Source organism: Ceratina calcarata, unplaced genomic scaffold, assembly GCF_001652005.2.
Source record: "Ceratina calcarata isolate Rehan_Ccalc_2016 unplaced genomic scaffold, ASM165200v1 scaffold267, whole genome shotgun sequence".
Classification (NCBI taxonomy): domain Eukaryota; kingdom Metazoa; phylum Arthropoda; class Insecta; order Hymenoptera; family Apidae; genus Ceratina; species Ceratina calcarata.
The window spans coordinates 133,316-149,312 of NW_017148872.1; the positions used below are offsets into that span (position 1 = coordinate 133,316).

The following is a 15,997-nucleotide window of genomic DNA, read 5'->3' on the forward strand; positions in this document are numbered from 1 at the left end:
TTGTTTAAGTATATGTATAGCCTATATATCCTTAAAAGGGGCAATCATGGATCAGTAAATTACTCAACATTTTTAACAATTGAAAAACCTAAATGCTGATGACATTCTGAAATGTTTCGCGCACAGTCACTTCCTTCGAGTGATCGAGTCTAAATGACAATTCGCCCGAACCAATTTATGTACCATGACTTATGGATGCATGACGAACGGCGCGTAAACGACTTACCTATATATGTACAGGTACACTTCTCCCTCGTGTCGAACGCGACGTCGATTCGATTCCGTTTAATCGAACAGGGTATCCGGGAGGGCGGATACCGGGCAGGAGAGTGGGAATCTCTAACATTCCGCCCGACTCGTCCTCTCGTGAGAAAACTTGCTCTCGCAGCAAAAGGGAGGCCTGCGTGGAAAAATTCAAATGCAACCGACGTCGCATCATCAAACGCGCGCTGCTCACCGATACTAGATATCCCGAGGGGAACTAATAAAAAGGAGCAGGTACTACCTGATACACCGGAGGTGCGACGACTTGTACCCAAGCTGTTTGACAATCGCAAACATCTGCATTAATTTCATAGCAGGGGTAGACACAGGCTTAAATTTTCAGGAAGTGATTCCTGAATTTTTTAAGGAAGATATTTCGTATCGAGTTATTTTAAAATATGTTTTCTGAAGATTACGAGTAAGAATATACTCTGATCTATACTTCTTTTCATAGGATCGTTACCTGTTAGATAATTGGTTTTACGTACATGCATTACACATATGCATATTTGATTTGTTCTCATACTGTTTCGAATATCAATTGAATAGTTAGTATCCTAGTAATGGGAAGCGGTGTGGCATGTAAACGAGTGTATCCCTGAGGAAGATCATTGCCCTCCCGTGGAATCGTTTTACGTTTACGCTCTCGTACGCATCGTACCGTGGCGCGCGTAGAACTCGACGCGACGGGGATGCGTCGTTGCACCGTCACGCATTCCATGACGCAGACCACAGCCACCGCGTCGCCGGTATACACCAGCAACCATCGACAAGATATTACGCGCCGCGAACGGTGTAGTAGCCCCGGTTTTTCCTACGACTCGCGTTCCACCGCTGGACACTCGCAATTGGTCGTGCCGGGTACACGAAGAGCTGACTCCTTTATTGCCTGTACACAGTAACTCTAGTAAAAAGTTGTGGATCTACGAATAGAGTGACGATAATGGTAATGGTCGAATGCCAGTCGTTTTTAGAGAAAATTAAAGACCGTAACAAGGTCAGTTTTAACATCACAGAATTTATATCTCATTTAAAATGACATTCTAAACTTGAGCTAATTTTGCTTCACAATTTGTACAATTTTTTAACACAAAATAAAATCACAATTTGATCATTTTAAATTAATGAAGGATAAGACAGGAATTGATTTTGTATAAAAAACAAAGAAATAGCAAGCGTATAAGAAGTTACGTTATTACTGACTTCAGGTAGTCTGACTATTGAGTCTGAGACTACTTAAGACTCGAGCGCCGCAGAAAAATCGGACCTATACCACTGGCTCGGCACACGTTGTCTTTGTTTCATTCAGTGACTTTTACTTTACGTGTCACGTTACGAGCGTGTACGCACGCACTCGACCGCGAAGCTCCACCCCCTCAAGGATGAGGGGTCAATTCTACGCATGCATAAATAACAATTAAGAAAGAACTTTAATTCTACGATGACTAAAAGGCTACTTCTTTAATATTGATAAGCACATTTACATTCAAATCTTATTCTGCTCATATGATTAAAAGTAACGATTAAAAAAAAAAATACTTCATCCAAATCTATCGAATCTATTGATTCCAACGTTGACTTAAACTACGATTCTGCGAACACTGTGAGAGGATTGGGAGACCCGTCGCACTTTATTTGGCGAGCTGACGAAAACCGCGTTCACCGTACCGTCGCGTCACGCCGTTGCCGTCACGTCACGTCGTTTCGTAAGACTTTTGGGGCCTTGAGTATACATAGTAATAGCGTTCGTGTATACGCGCGTACGTACGTACCCACGAAATTCAATGGACTTTTAATCAAGCCGAAGGACGCGTAGTACTCCGCGTAGTATAGTCGGCGTGTAATTTCACGGTCGAGAGAAAACGGGGGTACTACGACGTACTCGAGCGAGCAGAGCGCATCCGCGAGGCCGAAAGGAAACCGAGAGAACGTGTGTACACTGTTACGTTAACGTCCGTGCGTACAGTATCAACCAAAAGTCTTTGTACACTCATATGAATTCATATTCAGGATGAAATGTAACGTTTTATCACAGCCTCTTTTCATGCAAATTTATTTCTACATAAATATACATTTTTTTATATTTTTGATAATGGTCTCTTCTGTGGCCACGTGGTTATATTTAACACTTAACAATGCATAATTAAGTACATTCTTGCAATGTGTAACGGCACACTGTGACGCTGCAACATGGGATTTGATGTGTCTAAACATCCCTCGTCTGGTTAATTGTTACAGAGGTGGGAACAGCTGGTCGTCTCGAAGCTCAAATGGGAATTGTCCGCCGTGACACCGGGCGACTTCCTGATGCACATCCTTCACAGACTGCCAGTGCCGCGTACTTGGGACCCGGTGATGGTCAGGAGGCACGCGCAGACATTCATCGCCCTCAGCGCCAGAGGTGAGTAAAATATTCCTGATTACCATGCTTTTTCCTATAGTATTTCTTAAAACAATTTCTAAAGTAGAAACTTATATGATATGAATATTTTTAATGCGAAAAAATTATTTATCTTACGATTAGTTGAAATTCTATAATTACTAAAGATTTCATAAGGACGTAGTAGCTTCACGTTACATGTTTGTGGGTCGAGAATACGAGCTTCATTAATTATGAAATTAAGTATCAAACACAGGAAACATTTTGCATTCACGTTGCGTACATTGACATCAATCCACGTTTTCTTAGGCAAGACCTACATTTTCCCTCATTCACAGTACTGTAATACGTCACGAAGATATTGATTATTGAAATAGACGTGTTATACAATTTCCATTGAATTCAACTGTGCATTACCAGCCTAAGGCGATTGTGAAAAAAGGTTTTTAATTATTTATGGTGTCGCCGCGAGTAGATACCGAGCTCTAAAAAACAGAATTATAATTTGCTCTAGTTTTTTCGTTCTACTTATTAGGTAATTTTTAATTACATGCCGTCAGATGCCTCATTTTTCATAATATTCTAATCATCGCGGACGCGCGATAAGAGTGTTTAACAAGAAAATGAATTTTTACTTACCTGCTAATGTAGCGTTAACGAAATTCTATCTGTGTTCTACTTTTTACCTCGACAGCACGTCAGCTAGTGATAATACCATTTTTGATACATTTTCTCTTTATTCTCGTTTTGTACTAAACTTGGAACTGTGTCTTATGTGATTAAAATATCGATTATGCAACATGAAATATGATATGATATAAAATCAATGGTTCAATCGATAATCAATCATATTTATCTATTTTGAAATTCTATCAAGGAACGCAAAATTCTGTCTTGAGAAAGTGATTAGGAAAAGGATAAAACCTTTATCAGGGATCAAACAACGTGTTTTGAAGAAAAATGCAATTCCTTAGCGCCGCGGGCCTACATTGCCTCGTTAGAACCATGCCGCGGTATCGTAAACAATCGGGAACGTGCATCGTTAACTAACGCATTAATGAATAGCTATACTACGTCGGTACCGCATAGAACGCACCCGGCGGAAACCAACACGTTTCTAGTACATACATACTGGAACATGAAAGTAAACTTGCACAATTTTCTTGTACTTGGTCAAATAAAATCAGTAGATTACTACGTATATGTCTTCATACTAATGAATTATGACGTCTTTGTACCCAAATGATATTTAAATTTGAAAACGAAACGAGGTTGTGTTGTTCTCACGCGGTGCTCGCATGAAGAAAAGGGAGATCCGCGAGGACGAGTTCACAGGCAATTATTAAAATATTTCGGGCAGCAATGTTTCTAAAAACGGAGAGCGTTCGATCTCGGTGGAAAATCGCGGAATCGAAAGAAGAAATGGAAGAAGCGGTGGAAGAAGAAAGGGGCGACTGGTGTACGGCATACGTACGGTGAGATCCACGTTTAAATCCCCTTTCTGGCCGCTGCCGGTTGGTTGTTATTACAAGAGTGCTACGACGCAACAAAAAGCAAGGACCGCGTCGTCCTTCGTCGTCTGGCTCGGTGGTCCCCCCTCGTTCGTCGGAGAAAAGAGGAAGGACGGAGACTAGGGAGACGACGATGATTGTTTCTCACGAGCCAAACTAGGTAGCTTGGCCCGAACCGCCCGGTTTCGAGTACGTATGGACGCGTTGCGTAGCCGGTTGCTCGGTTGACCCTCTTTTTCAGCGACGAAAAGAGAAGCAAACGGCGCCACGAATTCCAGCCGCTTCCTTGAATCGCGACAAGGTCCGTGAACCTGCTCGCGACTCGTTTTTTGGGTTTGAGGTAGAAACACCTTATCAGCATCGTGTCATGCGAAATCACATGCCTGTTACATTGACGCTAGTGTCAGGGAGAACGCTTAGGAAAGGACAATCGATATGGATAATTTACTTAATTATCTACATAGGCATACTCGGTCATCGTATTTGGCAAGCTTTGCTATTATTTCTCTTCTCTTAAAATTTTGCTCTTTTTTTATACTGCCAAAGTAATATCAAACGTGCCAAACAAAAAATTGGTAGCCAGAAAAGAAAAGGCCTGATATCAAAAGCGAAAGAAAGGTAATAAGTAGAATAGAACTAAAGAAATGTAGAATGCGAAAAGAAGGAACTTAAGTAAGCAGAGCCGCGTCGGCGGGATGAAAGGACGACTGGAAATATGGAAAGGAAGGAGATCCGCAAGAAAAGAACGGTGGAAGGAAGCTCTAGAAAACAAAAAGAGAAAATGAAAAGAAGAAGAATGGTAGAATACGTGAGGTGGAAGTTCAAGAAAGGTGTACCAAAAGAGAACCAGAACCTTGAAAAGAATCGGCCGAGGGTACGGTACTTCAAGAAAGTACGCAAGACTGCTTGCGTGAGAAAGAAAAACAGAAAGTAAAAAGCAGCAGAACAGTACTTGCAATTAAAACCGAGTAGAATTGCTTTAGATAAGGTAAACTTACAGATGGGAAGAAAAAGATTGTGATCAATCAGGCAAGGGTGATCTACGTTTAAAGATCGTCTGATTCAAAGTTTACCGAAGAAGAATGCACCTGTGGGAGCGGTACATATAATTCCTCTCTCTCTCTCTGTCTTTGTACCCCTTTCTCTGTCTCGCGGCTCTGCAAATTTAAGACCGGGCTTCGTGGAATTCCATTCTTAATGGCTTTATTACGGCATGCTCTTGCTCTCCGTTAAATTTCAGCTCCGTCTGTCCGTTCGGGCACCAAGGATTACTAAAGAGTGGCAGTCTTAATTGACGATAGATGAAATGATTAATCGATTACTTCTAAAGTATTCGAGATAGAATAAAATTGTATATGATCTTTTTTGTAAATAATACCAGTACCTGCAACTTTTATTTGAAACATTTTTCAAAATTTTGAGAAAAAGAAATTTTTATCTTTTCCGATATTTTTTCAAGGGGTACTCCTTCAGATTCTTCGAAATTTTGTTAGAATGTTCCGTGTTGGCAATTTTTCGACCAGAAATAGGTACCGTTAGAAGATTTGCGACCAGTTACGAACTCTCTAAGGCACAGACTTCGACTGTTTGCCATCTCGTGTCCGGTTCTCATCCGGAACAGCTCTTCGCGGCTGTCGCACGTTGCCCACGCCGAGGTGGCAAAAGGTTTCACGCTCGTACTAGCAATAAACGGTAAGAAAAAGACGAAAAAGAGAGAAAACGGCCGGTGTTTATTCTGTCGGTAACCTTTGGAGACGTGGACCCCCCTACAAGCTACACTTTCCAGCATCATAAATCTCGTTTCGAAGCCCCCTTTTTCAGGACACGTCTACCTGCTGTTCTATTAGCAGATTTCTATCCTCTCGACGGTAGAAACGTTTCCAACAGAATGTTAGGATCGTTTTGTTCCTGGCTGGAAACGTGGCTCTTATGAAATAGCGATAGTTCCTTCGACCATATTTCTAATACCTGGAGACACGTTCCTCTCACCGGTTTTTTGGAGGCATTTCGTATTCCGCATTCGTGTCCTCTGGTATGCCGAGGACGTGTGTTTAGAATTTAAGCAGCGATTTGGGAAATTCTGTTTACACACAAGTGAATTTGGCTAACAAATTGAGATTAATACAAGAATACTACTTCTGCATTTAACAACGACCCCAATAAATTTTTACTATTCCTATAATAAGTCAAAGACAAAAGAGAAAGTATTCATATCTTGTTCATTTATTGTTTTCAGAGTACAAATTCGCGATGTACACGCCTAGCATGATCGCGGCGGCGAGTGTTGCAGCCGCTCTCCACGGTCTCGACTGGACTGGCAAAAGCGGCTTCGGACTTGCAAAACTCCTCGCCGAATTAACACGTATCACAGCCATCGAACAGGTACGTTAAGAATAATACCTTCCATTCGAGATGCGAACCTAATAAGTTTATGGGATTAATAAAGCAACGAAAATATAGCCTGTCCGCTATAAAATCTATTCAGCGACTCATAATAAATAAATTTCATGTGCGTATTCATACCGACAAATAGAATAACGGAATACATTTTGGTGTTTTAAAATATTGAGATAAAAGTAGGCAGGATTCCATCTCGCATCTGTATAAGAAAACTTTGAATGAGCCGAATTTTATGAATGAAAATTGTGAAGAGGGGCAGGTGGTTGAAGACGGCGCGACTGTTCGCGGAACGTCTTCCTGCTTCTCTAAACACACATGCGTTGAAAAATATTGCAGGGCGTAGACCCCATGCCGAGCCATTCACGCGTGCACTTTGTTTGCACGCGACGCATCGCACGAATGTATAGTCTGCCCGTGTTTCGAATGGCCTTTTCCCTCCTCTTGACACGCCCGCCGCTCCTTTTTTCTCACCGCGAACATGTGCCCGACACCTGCTACGTCTTCGCTTGTTTTTACGCGATGTTTTGCTGAAATTCGTGAACGATCCCTCGAACTTAGCGTCTCCTGAACGGATCCGAATCATATCGTACACAAACGCAATGTCTGTTTCATGAAAATTGCTTTTAATCGCTGATCAGTCATTAGAAAGAATTCAAAATTACAAAACAAATAAAAATTATTGATTAAATATAGTTCAATAATATTGTAAGATCATCCTTAATTCTTGTTCGAACTGATACAAATATGAAGTAATGGTTTTCATTATGATTTCCAGGACTATCTGCAGGGCTGCCTGGTCCAAATCGAGGAGATGGTCTCCCAGGCGGTGGGTGGTACGTCGTCGGCTGTGGAAGCTCCTAGTAAAGAACCAGAAGTGGTAGTGGAGCAGGAGGAGAGCAGTAGTAGTACTTCGGTGACGACGAGCGCGCCGCAGAGGCCACTGGGGGACGAGAGCACCAGCCAGGACAAGGTCCTGGAACACGAGAAGAAGGCGGGCACGCCGACCGATGTGAGGAACATCCATTTTTGAGAGACGCCGCTGAGGGAAACTCTGGCCAGGGTGACTCTCTGCTGAGCCTGAAGGCCAAGAAACGCTCGTTATCCAGCAGCGATCAAGAAGAAGACGATGTTCAGGGACCCTCGACCAGCAAAAAATTCAAGACCAGCGAAGAAGAAAATAAGCCTGAGGAAGAAGACAAAGAAGAAGATTCTTGAATGGTGGGATCTACCTATGTAAACGTAGCTGTGCTTATTGTCCGTTGATTCAATCGTCGTTCGGTCACCGGTTTCCCTTGGCCACCGTCGTGAGACGGAAGAGACAAGTCGATACAAGTTAATATAATGTGTTCTGTACGCTGTTGTGTACGCGTTCTGTACATTGAAAAATATTCGAGAACTGGGAGACAGTCAATGACGAGGCTAGAGACATTTTTTTCTTAAACCATATGGCCTCTTCGCAGAACTTTAGTAAGGGTGGAAAGTATCGTCGTTCACCGAACAACCTCCGAGCGAAGGTAAATTATTTTGCATACGTTCGACTCGCAACGTTTACGAGATATTTTAATAGAGTCGATGGTGATTGACTGAAAACAATTGTGCATCGGTCAATGGAGCTGTCCGTTTGCCCGTTGAAGTTTTTACTCTCGAATCGAGCTATGCCGGAGCGACGAACACGTGTTGTGCCGGATGGAATCGTGATTCCGCGTGCAGAATCATTTTTTATACATAGCTGTACGTATAAAACGCGAATGCGTCGGACGGCGTGAAACGAGGACCTAAAGTTTCGTTCGGGTCCGCTTTGTTATTTAGTTGTATCTACGCGATGTTTTTTAATTTGCGAGGATCGTACGAAGTTATCGGGAATCGGTTTCCGTTTTTTTTTAAGCACGCTACTAGAGACCGTACGTCCGTCTCGAATCATGATCTCTAGTGGATACCTAGAGTTCTCTTTTCCTTCGATTGTTTTTTCTATTATATATTTTCGTTTTCGTAAAGCAATTTAAGTTTTCTGTAGATTTGTCGGCCGAAGATGTCGAGCTTCAAAAAAATGCAGATTTCCTTTGTTGCCACGTTCGATTTTCAATCCTCTGCAAATTCAATTTTATCCTGATTTCACGAGGAAAATTCTTGACAGTCAAAGTAAACGTTTTTTAAATGATGAGGCAAGAATATAAACTAATAAGCAGGGGATTGAACGAATTAGTCAGCGATAAAAATAAGTCGTAAATAATTTAAGCTTGTCAGCCTGATTAAAAAAAAATGATGGGCAAAAGACACTGGAATCGTAAGAAAACAGAAAAAAGGGTATAGTAAATCTTTCAAAACCGGAATATCGTGAATGGCGATAAAAGAGAGGACAGCTAAAACTTATTTCGAGTTGTACTGAAGGATAGCAGAGACGGAAAGGCGTGCCGTTTGAGGGAAGGCAATGCAATACGCTTTACGCATCTATTTCGTAATAGGATACACTTAATATTTTTTTTAGTAGCCGGACGACGAAACGACCACTACACGTAATTTCTGTATCATTTACTCGTAAGTTAAAAAAAAAGTAATATACGCGAATCGAATTCTCCTTCGCAGAACTAAAACAAAGGAGCGATAGGAAAAGCAGAAAACAAGAGAAAAAATGCACATAGTCATGTTGGAGTCACCTAGCGTTTTGTACATAGCTATACATACGAGGAAAATGAATATATATATACATATATAAATATATATACGCATATGTACACATTATATATTATACACGAGGTGTGCGTGTACAAGGAAGAGAGATATCACGATATACGTAGCATGCGTAAGGAACAAGAAGATACAAAGTGTAAATGTGTTCGAATTATTTCAAGCTAGATAATAAGTAGAATATTCTCAAGTGAAAGTCGAATAACTTTTTTTTATATTTTAAAAACCAATTTCTGGTTACTTTTAATTAAAGTCTCGCGAGAGTTTCTGTAAAGAGTCGTGGACCAGATTTGAAACGGAGTGGATACTCTCAAGAAATTTGGAACGTGGAAAGAAAGTTATTTTATTTTTAAACGGGAGGTCGATTTTTGAGTGAGCAAGCGTTACGGCAAGGTCGAATGAAACAGGGAAGCGTTTTAGGCGACAGAAAGTGCATAAATCCTTTCATTTCATTCGTATTTACGCTAATCATTTATCCAAATGAATTTTTTTTTTCGTTTCAACCCCCTGATGGGGGCTGTGGCGCGACCCGTCGTTATTCCAGTTCGGTTCCTAAGATCGGTTGTGTCGGCCCGCGAGTGTGTCTGCGAAATCCCCTTTATATATAAACGCGGTGGATGTGTTATGAACTGCACGTGTGTGTCTGCGTCGAATTTTCCACGAGGAATGGGAAGCGAATGAAACAGGGCGAAGGAAGGGTTCACGAAGATCTAGAAGAATGGTTTCGGACTTTTCGAGTGAGTTCTAAGCGTTTGGTTAATATTTCCTAATTTCTAAATCGTTTTGTGTACTAAAAAATGATATTGGTAATTCAAACAATTACTGGTTCCATTGAGATGCGAAAAATATTAATGTTATAATTAAACTGCGACTATCAAATTTAATTCGCAGTAAACATCTCTTAATGATGTATTTGATTTTCGAGTTATTCATATCGCACTGAATTTGATAATTGAAACCAACTGTCTGGCTGACTGTTCTTTCCCTCGAACCGCGGCTGTACATATGTAGGTAAGCTATACGAGGCGTACGATTAAGATTTAACATTTAGTCCGTGTAAGATATAACGACAAGTAATGTGGCAGAGTGAGCAGACTTGAAAAGTAAAAGAAAGAAGTCGGATACAATCTCAAACATATAATAATTGGACCGTTCTGGTGCTGTGTGTGGTTTTAGAACGAACACTATAGAATTTCCGTTTAATGTTTGGAAGAGATCGATTATCTGAAGTTCCAAATCAAAATTGATATAGATAATTCCAATTAATTAACATTTGACGTTTAATTTCATTTATAACACAAACGATCATCAGATTCTTCAAACTCCAAATTTGGAAGCGCATCTGTTCATATGTGGACAAGATAAAAAGCCTAAACGCTCTAATTAGATCCACAGCGCCAGCAGAATCGAGCCTCAGCTACTATCGTCCGTCGCTAAAAAAGAAAATATTTATCGCTACTCAGAAACAGGATGTAAACGTTTCAAGTACCCCATTAATCTATAAACCGCTGTGTATGTACGTATAATTAATTAGATCGCCAGTAGTAATTAAGCTCCCGAAATGCAACCATTCCAAAAAATAAATAAATAAATAAACAAGTAGTGGAAGAATATACAAATTCCAATATCGTAAAATGAAGAAAATTGGAACGATAGTGGTTGAGGTCAGCGGCCAACGTTCATATAAATCATATACCTAGAAGAAAACTATGTTAGTACTTAAAATGCGTGGAATGGAGCTGAACTAAAAGTTGTCTCACAGAACTTATGCAAATGTAAACGGTCTGCTGAAGACGCGAGAGGAAGGATCGAAAAGCGGACCATTCCAGTGGTCCGTGCTCAAGAGAAGGAATCCGCGCATTCCGAACTATTAGAGGCAGGAAATAAAAAACCGGAAAGGGATAGTCTAGTGCCACAATGCGGAAATCTTAGTTAGTATCATACATTTCAAGTAACCAAATCTTAGTATAATGTAGAACGCGAGAGGATGAGAGTGAGATATAGATTAAGGTAGGGACAACATATCCCAGACTGGTGTAAGCATGGCTGACCTTTTTCATACTTGTACTACTAGCGTATGATAATGCGTTCGTTTGTGCACGCACTTATGTATATGTATATATACGCTTATACGAGTGTTTCAGTAGGATGTTTTACCTTTTCAGAAACACAAACAATTCATTATAAAATTATGTGTCTGTAAATGATTAATAATTTAACGATTTACATCAAGTGATAAAGACATATTCTTTGATAGTTATTGTATGAAGAGAACTCTGAATTATTCAGTGGTTTGCAGATTTTTTTTATAACTGCATGTTTAATTAAAAGTATTGTGTTCAATTAAGAAGTCCGTTCTGTTGAAATACTTCGTATATTATGTATATACATATTATATTTGTATATTTCTAAAACACGTATCATTATGTACCTTGGAAGAATGGGAACATTGTCGAGAGACAGCGGAAGGGACGCATCAGAATTAATTTTAACTTCGAGCAAATTAATTATAAACCGGAAGCGACAGGTCTTTGATGCAGGGTCTCCGGTTCTCACGCGAGTTCTATCCGTGAGTCCGATGAAATTTTTTAATCAAAACTTCTATATCGTCCATCGAGGATTATTAAAAGCTGGTAATTTAATTTGGTATTAAACTTCGAGTATAGAGCAAGATTCTGCTTTTGATTTTTTTTTAAGATTTTATATGAGCATTTTGTTGAACATACAGATTTTAGAGCAATTTGAAATTATACAAATGGACAATTTGTGTTAATACGATTTCTAAAATTAGATCATGTTACTAATTTTCGTTTTGTTACATCATTTCATTCAATCATTGTGCATTAAATACTTTCTGTTCCGTTGTATAGTCTTTGAATCTGCTCAGTTATTGAATATTCATCATCATAATACGAAGACAGAAATGGACGATGAGAAATATTTCTGTAATGTTTAATTGTTTAAAAAAAAATCATCGCTCGCCAGGGCAAAATCGTTTCGAGAACCGCGACTCTGTGAACCTGTTTTGCATGGATAGTGTCTCGTCCCAATCGAACAACCCCGTTATTCCGCCCCGTTTTTAGCTTTGTAAGAACACAGCGAGCTTGTGACATCCATTTCCTTCTTTTGAAACCGAGCAAAAGAAAGAAATATAAACATTGTAACTATTTGCATATCCATATCACGTCACAATTCCTTTCCTTTATTTTTATTGTAATTAATCAGCGATTTCTCATTTTCGTTATTCCCTACTTCGATGCGAGCACAGAACCCACTTGAACAATTGTAATCGCGAACTGCGAATCGTTTAAGCTAATCCTGGATAAATCTCTTTCTATAGTGCAGATTTGATTTATATAAATTCAAAAAATGCTGTACTTCGATTACTCGCATCGATGGACTGTACTCTGTACGTTTGTTCGTCATTCCATGTCTATCGTTTGTCAACTTGTTCTCATTTTCTTTTCTTTAAACATCCTTACTCAAGGCAAAGCAACACGCAAAATAGACGTATGTATATACCACTGATATACCTCAAGCACCTGCATTTACCGCTCGAAGCAGCATGTGTAGCTCCTTGTTTGTCTATTTGTTTTTTTTAAATTCACTGGCGGCGAAGAAGTGTGCAGCGTGAATGAAAAAGAAAAGCGAAAGGATGAAAAAAAAACATGATTACGAATGTAACCAACAGTTATGCGTTACTTTTTAAATCTAGCAAGTAAAAGGAAAAAAAAAGATTTTTAATCGGTAGGTGCGCGATCGGCTTTTTGTACCAGGCGACAGAGATAAACGAATGCCAGGTACAAATTGACTTTGTACATACATATCCCACTTTTTGTGCGTGCTGTGTCGCACGGTCGATTGAGAAATAAAGTATTGGTATTTTATACAGTCGTAAAACCTGCCTTCCACATTTTTCTTTCTCATTTTAATACAAAAATAAAAGGATTTCAGTACCTCCCACTAACAGTATATGACAAGTATTAGAAGATCTTAAAGAAAGATCAGATAATTAGAGAATATTTAACCGAAATGACTTAAAACGGGTAAAAATGGGCCAAAACGGGCGAAAGCAGGCCAATAGGACTGAAACAGGGCCAAATGAGCCAAAGCGGGCTAAAACGGGCCGAAGCAGGGCCAAACGGGCCAAAGCAGACCGGAAAGGGGTTGAAACGGGCCGAAGCAGACCGGAAACGGGGAGAAACGGGCCGAAGAAGTTGTAGGTTGGTCACTCTTCATGGTAAAAGCAAAACTAGGGAGACGAAAATTATTTTGTTCGTAGATGATGTAGTAATTTTTCAGAAATATCTCTGCATTAAGAACATCTTTCTAAATAAAACTTGTTACACATTGTAAAGTAGTCTATGAAACTGTATTAAAGACCTTAAAACATTAAGAAAATACAAAGGAAACAATTAATATTCACGAAAGAAATTTAAAATGTCGAATTCATAACAAGAGAATCTACCTAGGAACATTTTGTACCGCTTACCGGTGGCATCGTTGGCGTTGACCCTGATACCTGGTACATATGTTACTCATCTATTTAGGCGCGAAAATGCTTTTACTGCTTCGCACTCGCCAACCACAGTAATTTGACGTCTCCATATTGTACAAATAATCTGAACTACAACTGTTGTCTATCATCATGGGTATTTTGGGCCTGGCAAAATTAATTGCGGATGTAGCACCGAATGCTATTAAAGAACGAGAACTGAAACATTATTTCGGTATGTACACATACAATAGAACGGTAAAACGGTTTTTGCATTTTTAAGTTTATAAAAAGTTGGCTTTCACGCTTATTGTTTTAGGTCGTAAAATAGCCATAGATGCATCTATGTGCTTGTATCAATTTCTTATCGCTGTAAGAAGCGAAGGTGCACAACTGACATCCGTAGATGGAGAGACAACAAGGTATCGTGTACTCCAACAAGAAATTTTACGATATACCATTATAATAACAATAATTCTATTATTTCTTTTCATTCCAGTCACTTGATGGGTATATTTTATAGAACAATACGTTTAGTAGAACAAGGTATAAAACCTGTATATGTATTTGATGGAAAACCACCGAATTTAAAAGGTGACGAATTAAATAAGCGAGCTGAAAGGAGGGAAGAGGCTCAGAAACTTCTACAAGTAGCTGAAGAAGCAGGTAATTGAAGAAATATATTTATTCCATCTCATTTAATACAAGACTAATAAATCCTAAGCCCTCGCGTTATGAATATTTTAGGAAATGCGGAAGATGTAGAGAAGTACAACAGAAGACTGGTAAAAGTTACAAAGGAACATGCAAATGAAGCTAAACAGTTATTGGAATTGATGGGAATTCCTTATATTGATGTAAGTAACAGGAAGGAAAGAGAAATCAATTTTATATTAACATATTAATCTCACAGGCTCCATGTGAAGCAGAGGCGCAATGTGCTGCTTTAGTGAAGGCTGACAAAGTTTTTGCAACAGCCACAGAAGATATGGATGCTCTTACCTTTGGATGTAACATTTTATTACGACGATTAACTTTTAGCGAAGCAAGAAAAATGCCTGTACAGGAATTTCATCATGATAAAGTTTTAGCTGAGCTTGAATTGAATAATGATGAAGTACGTAAATGATACGATCTGATTTACTATTTTATTAATCTGTAAGGGTTTGGCACTTAAGCTGGCAAACATATCGATAATATTATTTAAATATTTCTATTGCAAATGTTACTTCAATTATTTCCAGTTTATTGACCTCTGTATAATGTTGGGCTGCGATTACACAAACAGCATAAGAGGAATTGGGCCAAAACGTGCTATTGAATTAATTAAAACACACCGGTCGCTCGAAAAGATTGTGGAAAACATAGATAGTAAAAAGTATACGATACCTGAAGACTGGAATTACAAGCAAGCTCGATTATTATTTCAAGAGCCTGAAATAACAGATCCCGCGACAATTGATGTGAATATAATTTAATCTACGTACAGTACATGTACCTACTTTCTATAACAAATGTACATATTAATGTTCATAAACGATTCTTTTTTCATAAGTTGAAATGGTCAGACCCGGATGAAGAAGGTTTAGTAAAATACCTATGCGGTGATAAACAATTCAGCGAAGAAAGAGTGAGGAATGGTGCAAAAAAATTGCACAAAGCTCGAAATACTTCTACTCAAGGCAGATTAGATTCGTTCTTTACTGTACTGCCGAGTCAGAATTCTCCAAAACGTAAAGTAAGTATAAATATCNTGTTTTCTGTATATTCTAAACTGATTCCCTTCCCCAGTGAATAACACTCAAATTACGCATTTATGTACATTATTTTTTTTTTTAAATATTCGCTCAGTCTTGATTTTAGCACCAAATGTACAAATATATTCATATATAAATTGTTTGAATTACCTCAAACGATTTGCATTAACATTGGATGGTAATTGGCAGTGATTAGGCATTTTCTATTATTTACAACATGTTAATAAAAAAATATGATAATCATGTATTTATGAAACTGAAAATCTATTTTACAATAATTCAATAGTTACTGAAACCTTATTACAGTGCTACCTATGGCATCGGCATCCAATATGTGATCTAATGCCTGTATGATATTTTGTGGCCTGTACACCTTGTCTACAACTATCTGTAACTGATCAGCATCGATTAAATCGCATAACGCTTGCACATACGTCATATTAATCTTCGCTCCCTCTTTCCACTGATGCATATTAAATCCAAAGATGTACTGCAAATAATATTC

The 15,997-nt window shown here is 39.0% G+C and overlaps 3 protein-coding genes across 4 annotated transcripts in view; 2 read left to right on the forward strand and 1 right to left on the reverse strand.

Annotated features, from left to right (window-relative positions):
• Positions 1-13,140, forward strand: part of CycD (cyclin D) — a 41,345-nt gene extending 28,205 nt beyond the window's left edge. Inside the window, exons 3-5 of the mRNA XM_018021873.2 lie at positions 2,503-2,665; positions 6,392-6,537; positions 7,331-13,140. Coding sequence (XP_017877362.1) covers positions 2,503-2,665; positions 6,392-6,537; positions 7,331-7,585 — 564 coding nt within the window. The 3' untranslated portion in view covers positions 7,586-13,140. The remainder of the gene's footprint in view (positions 1-2,502; positions 2,666-6,391; positions 6,538-7,330) is intronic.
• A 615-nt stretch (positions 13,141-13,755) lies between these two features.
• On the forward strand, positions 13,756-15,592 carry Fen1 (Flap structure-specific endonuclease 1). The gene is made up of 8 exons (XM_018021853.2): positions 13,756-13,970; positions 14,055-14,157; positions 14,235-14,401; positions 14,483-14,592; positions 14,649-14,852; positions 14,980-15,198; positions 15,291-15,473; positions 15,587-15,592. The coding sequence occupies exons 1-8, from the start codon at positions 13,889-13,891 to the stop codon at positions 15,590-15,592; spliced, it is 1,074 nt and encodes a 357-aa protein (XP_017877342.1). The 5' UTR covers positions 13,756-13,888.
• Positions 15,578-15,997, reverse strand: part of LOC108623413 (reticulon-4-interacting protein 1 homolog, mitochondrial) — a 4,082-nt gene continuing 3,662 nt past the window's right edge. For both annotated transcript variants that reach the window (XM_018021883.2, XM_018021884.2), the window contains exon 8: positions 15,578-15,982. In XM_018021883.2, the coding sequence (XP_017877372.1) occupies positions 15,779-15,982 (204 nt within the window). In that variant the 3' untranslated portion in view covers positions 15,578-15,778. The remainder of the gene's footprint in view (positions 15,983-15,997) is intronic.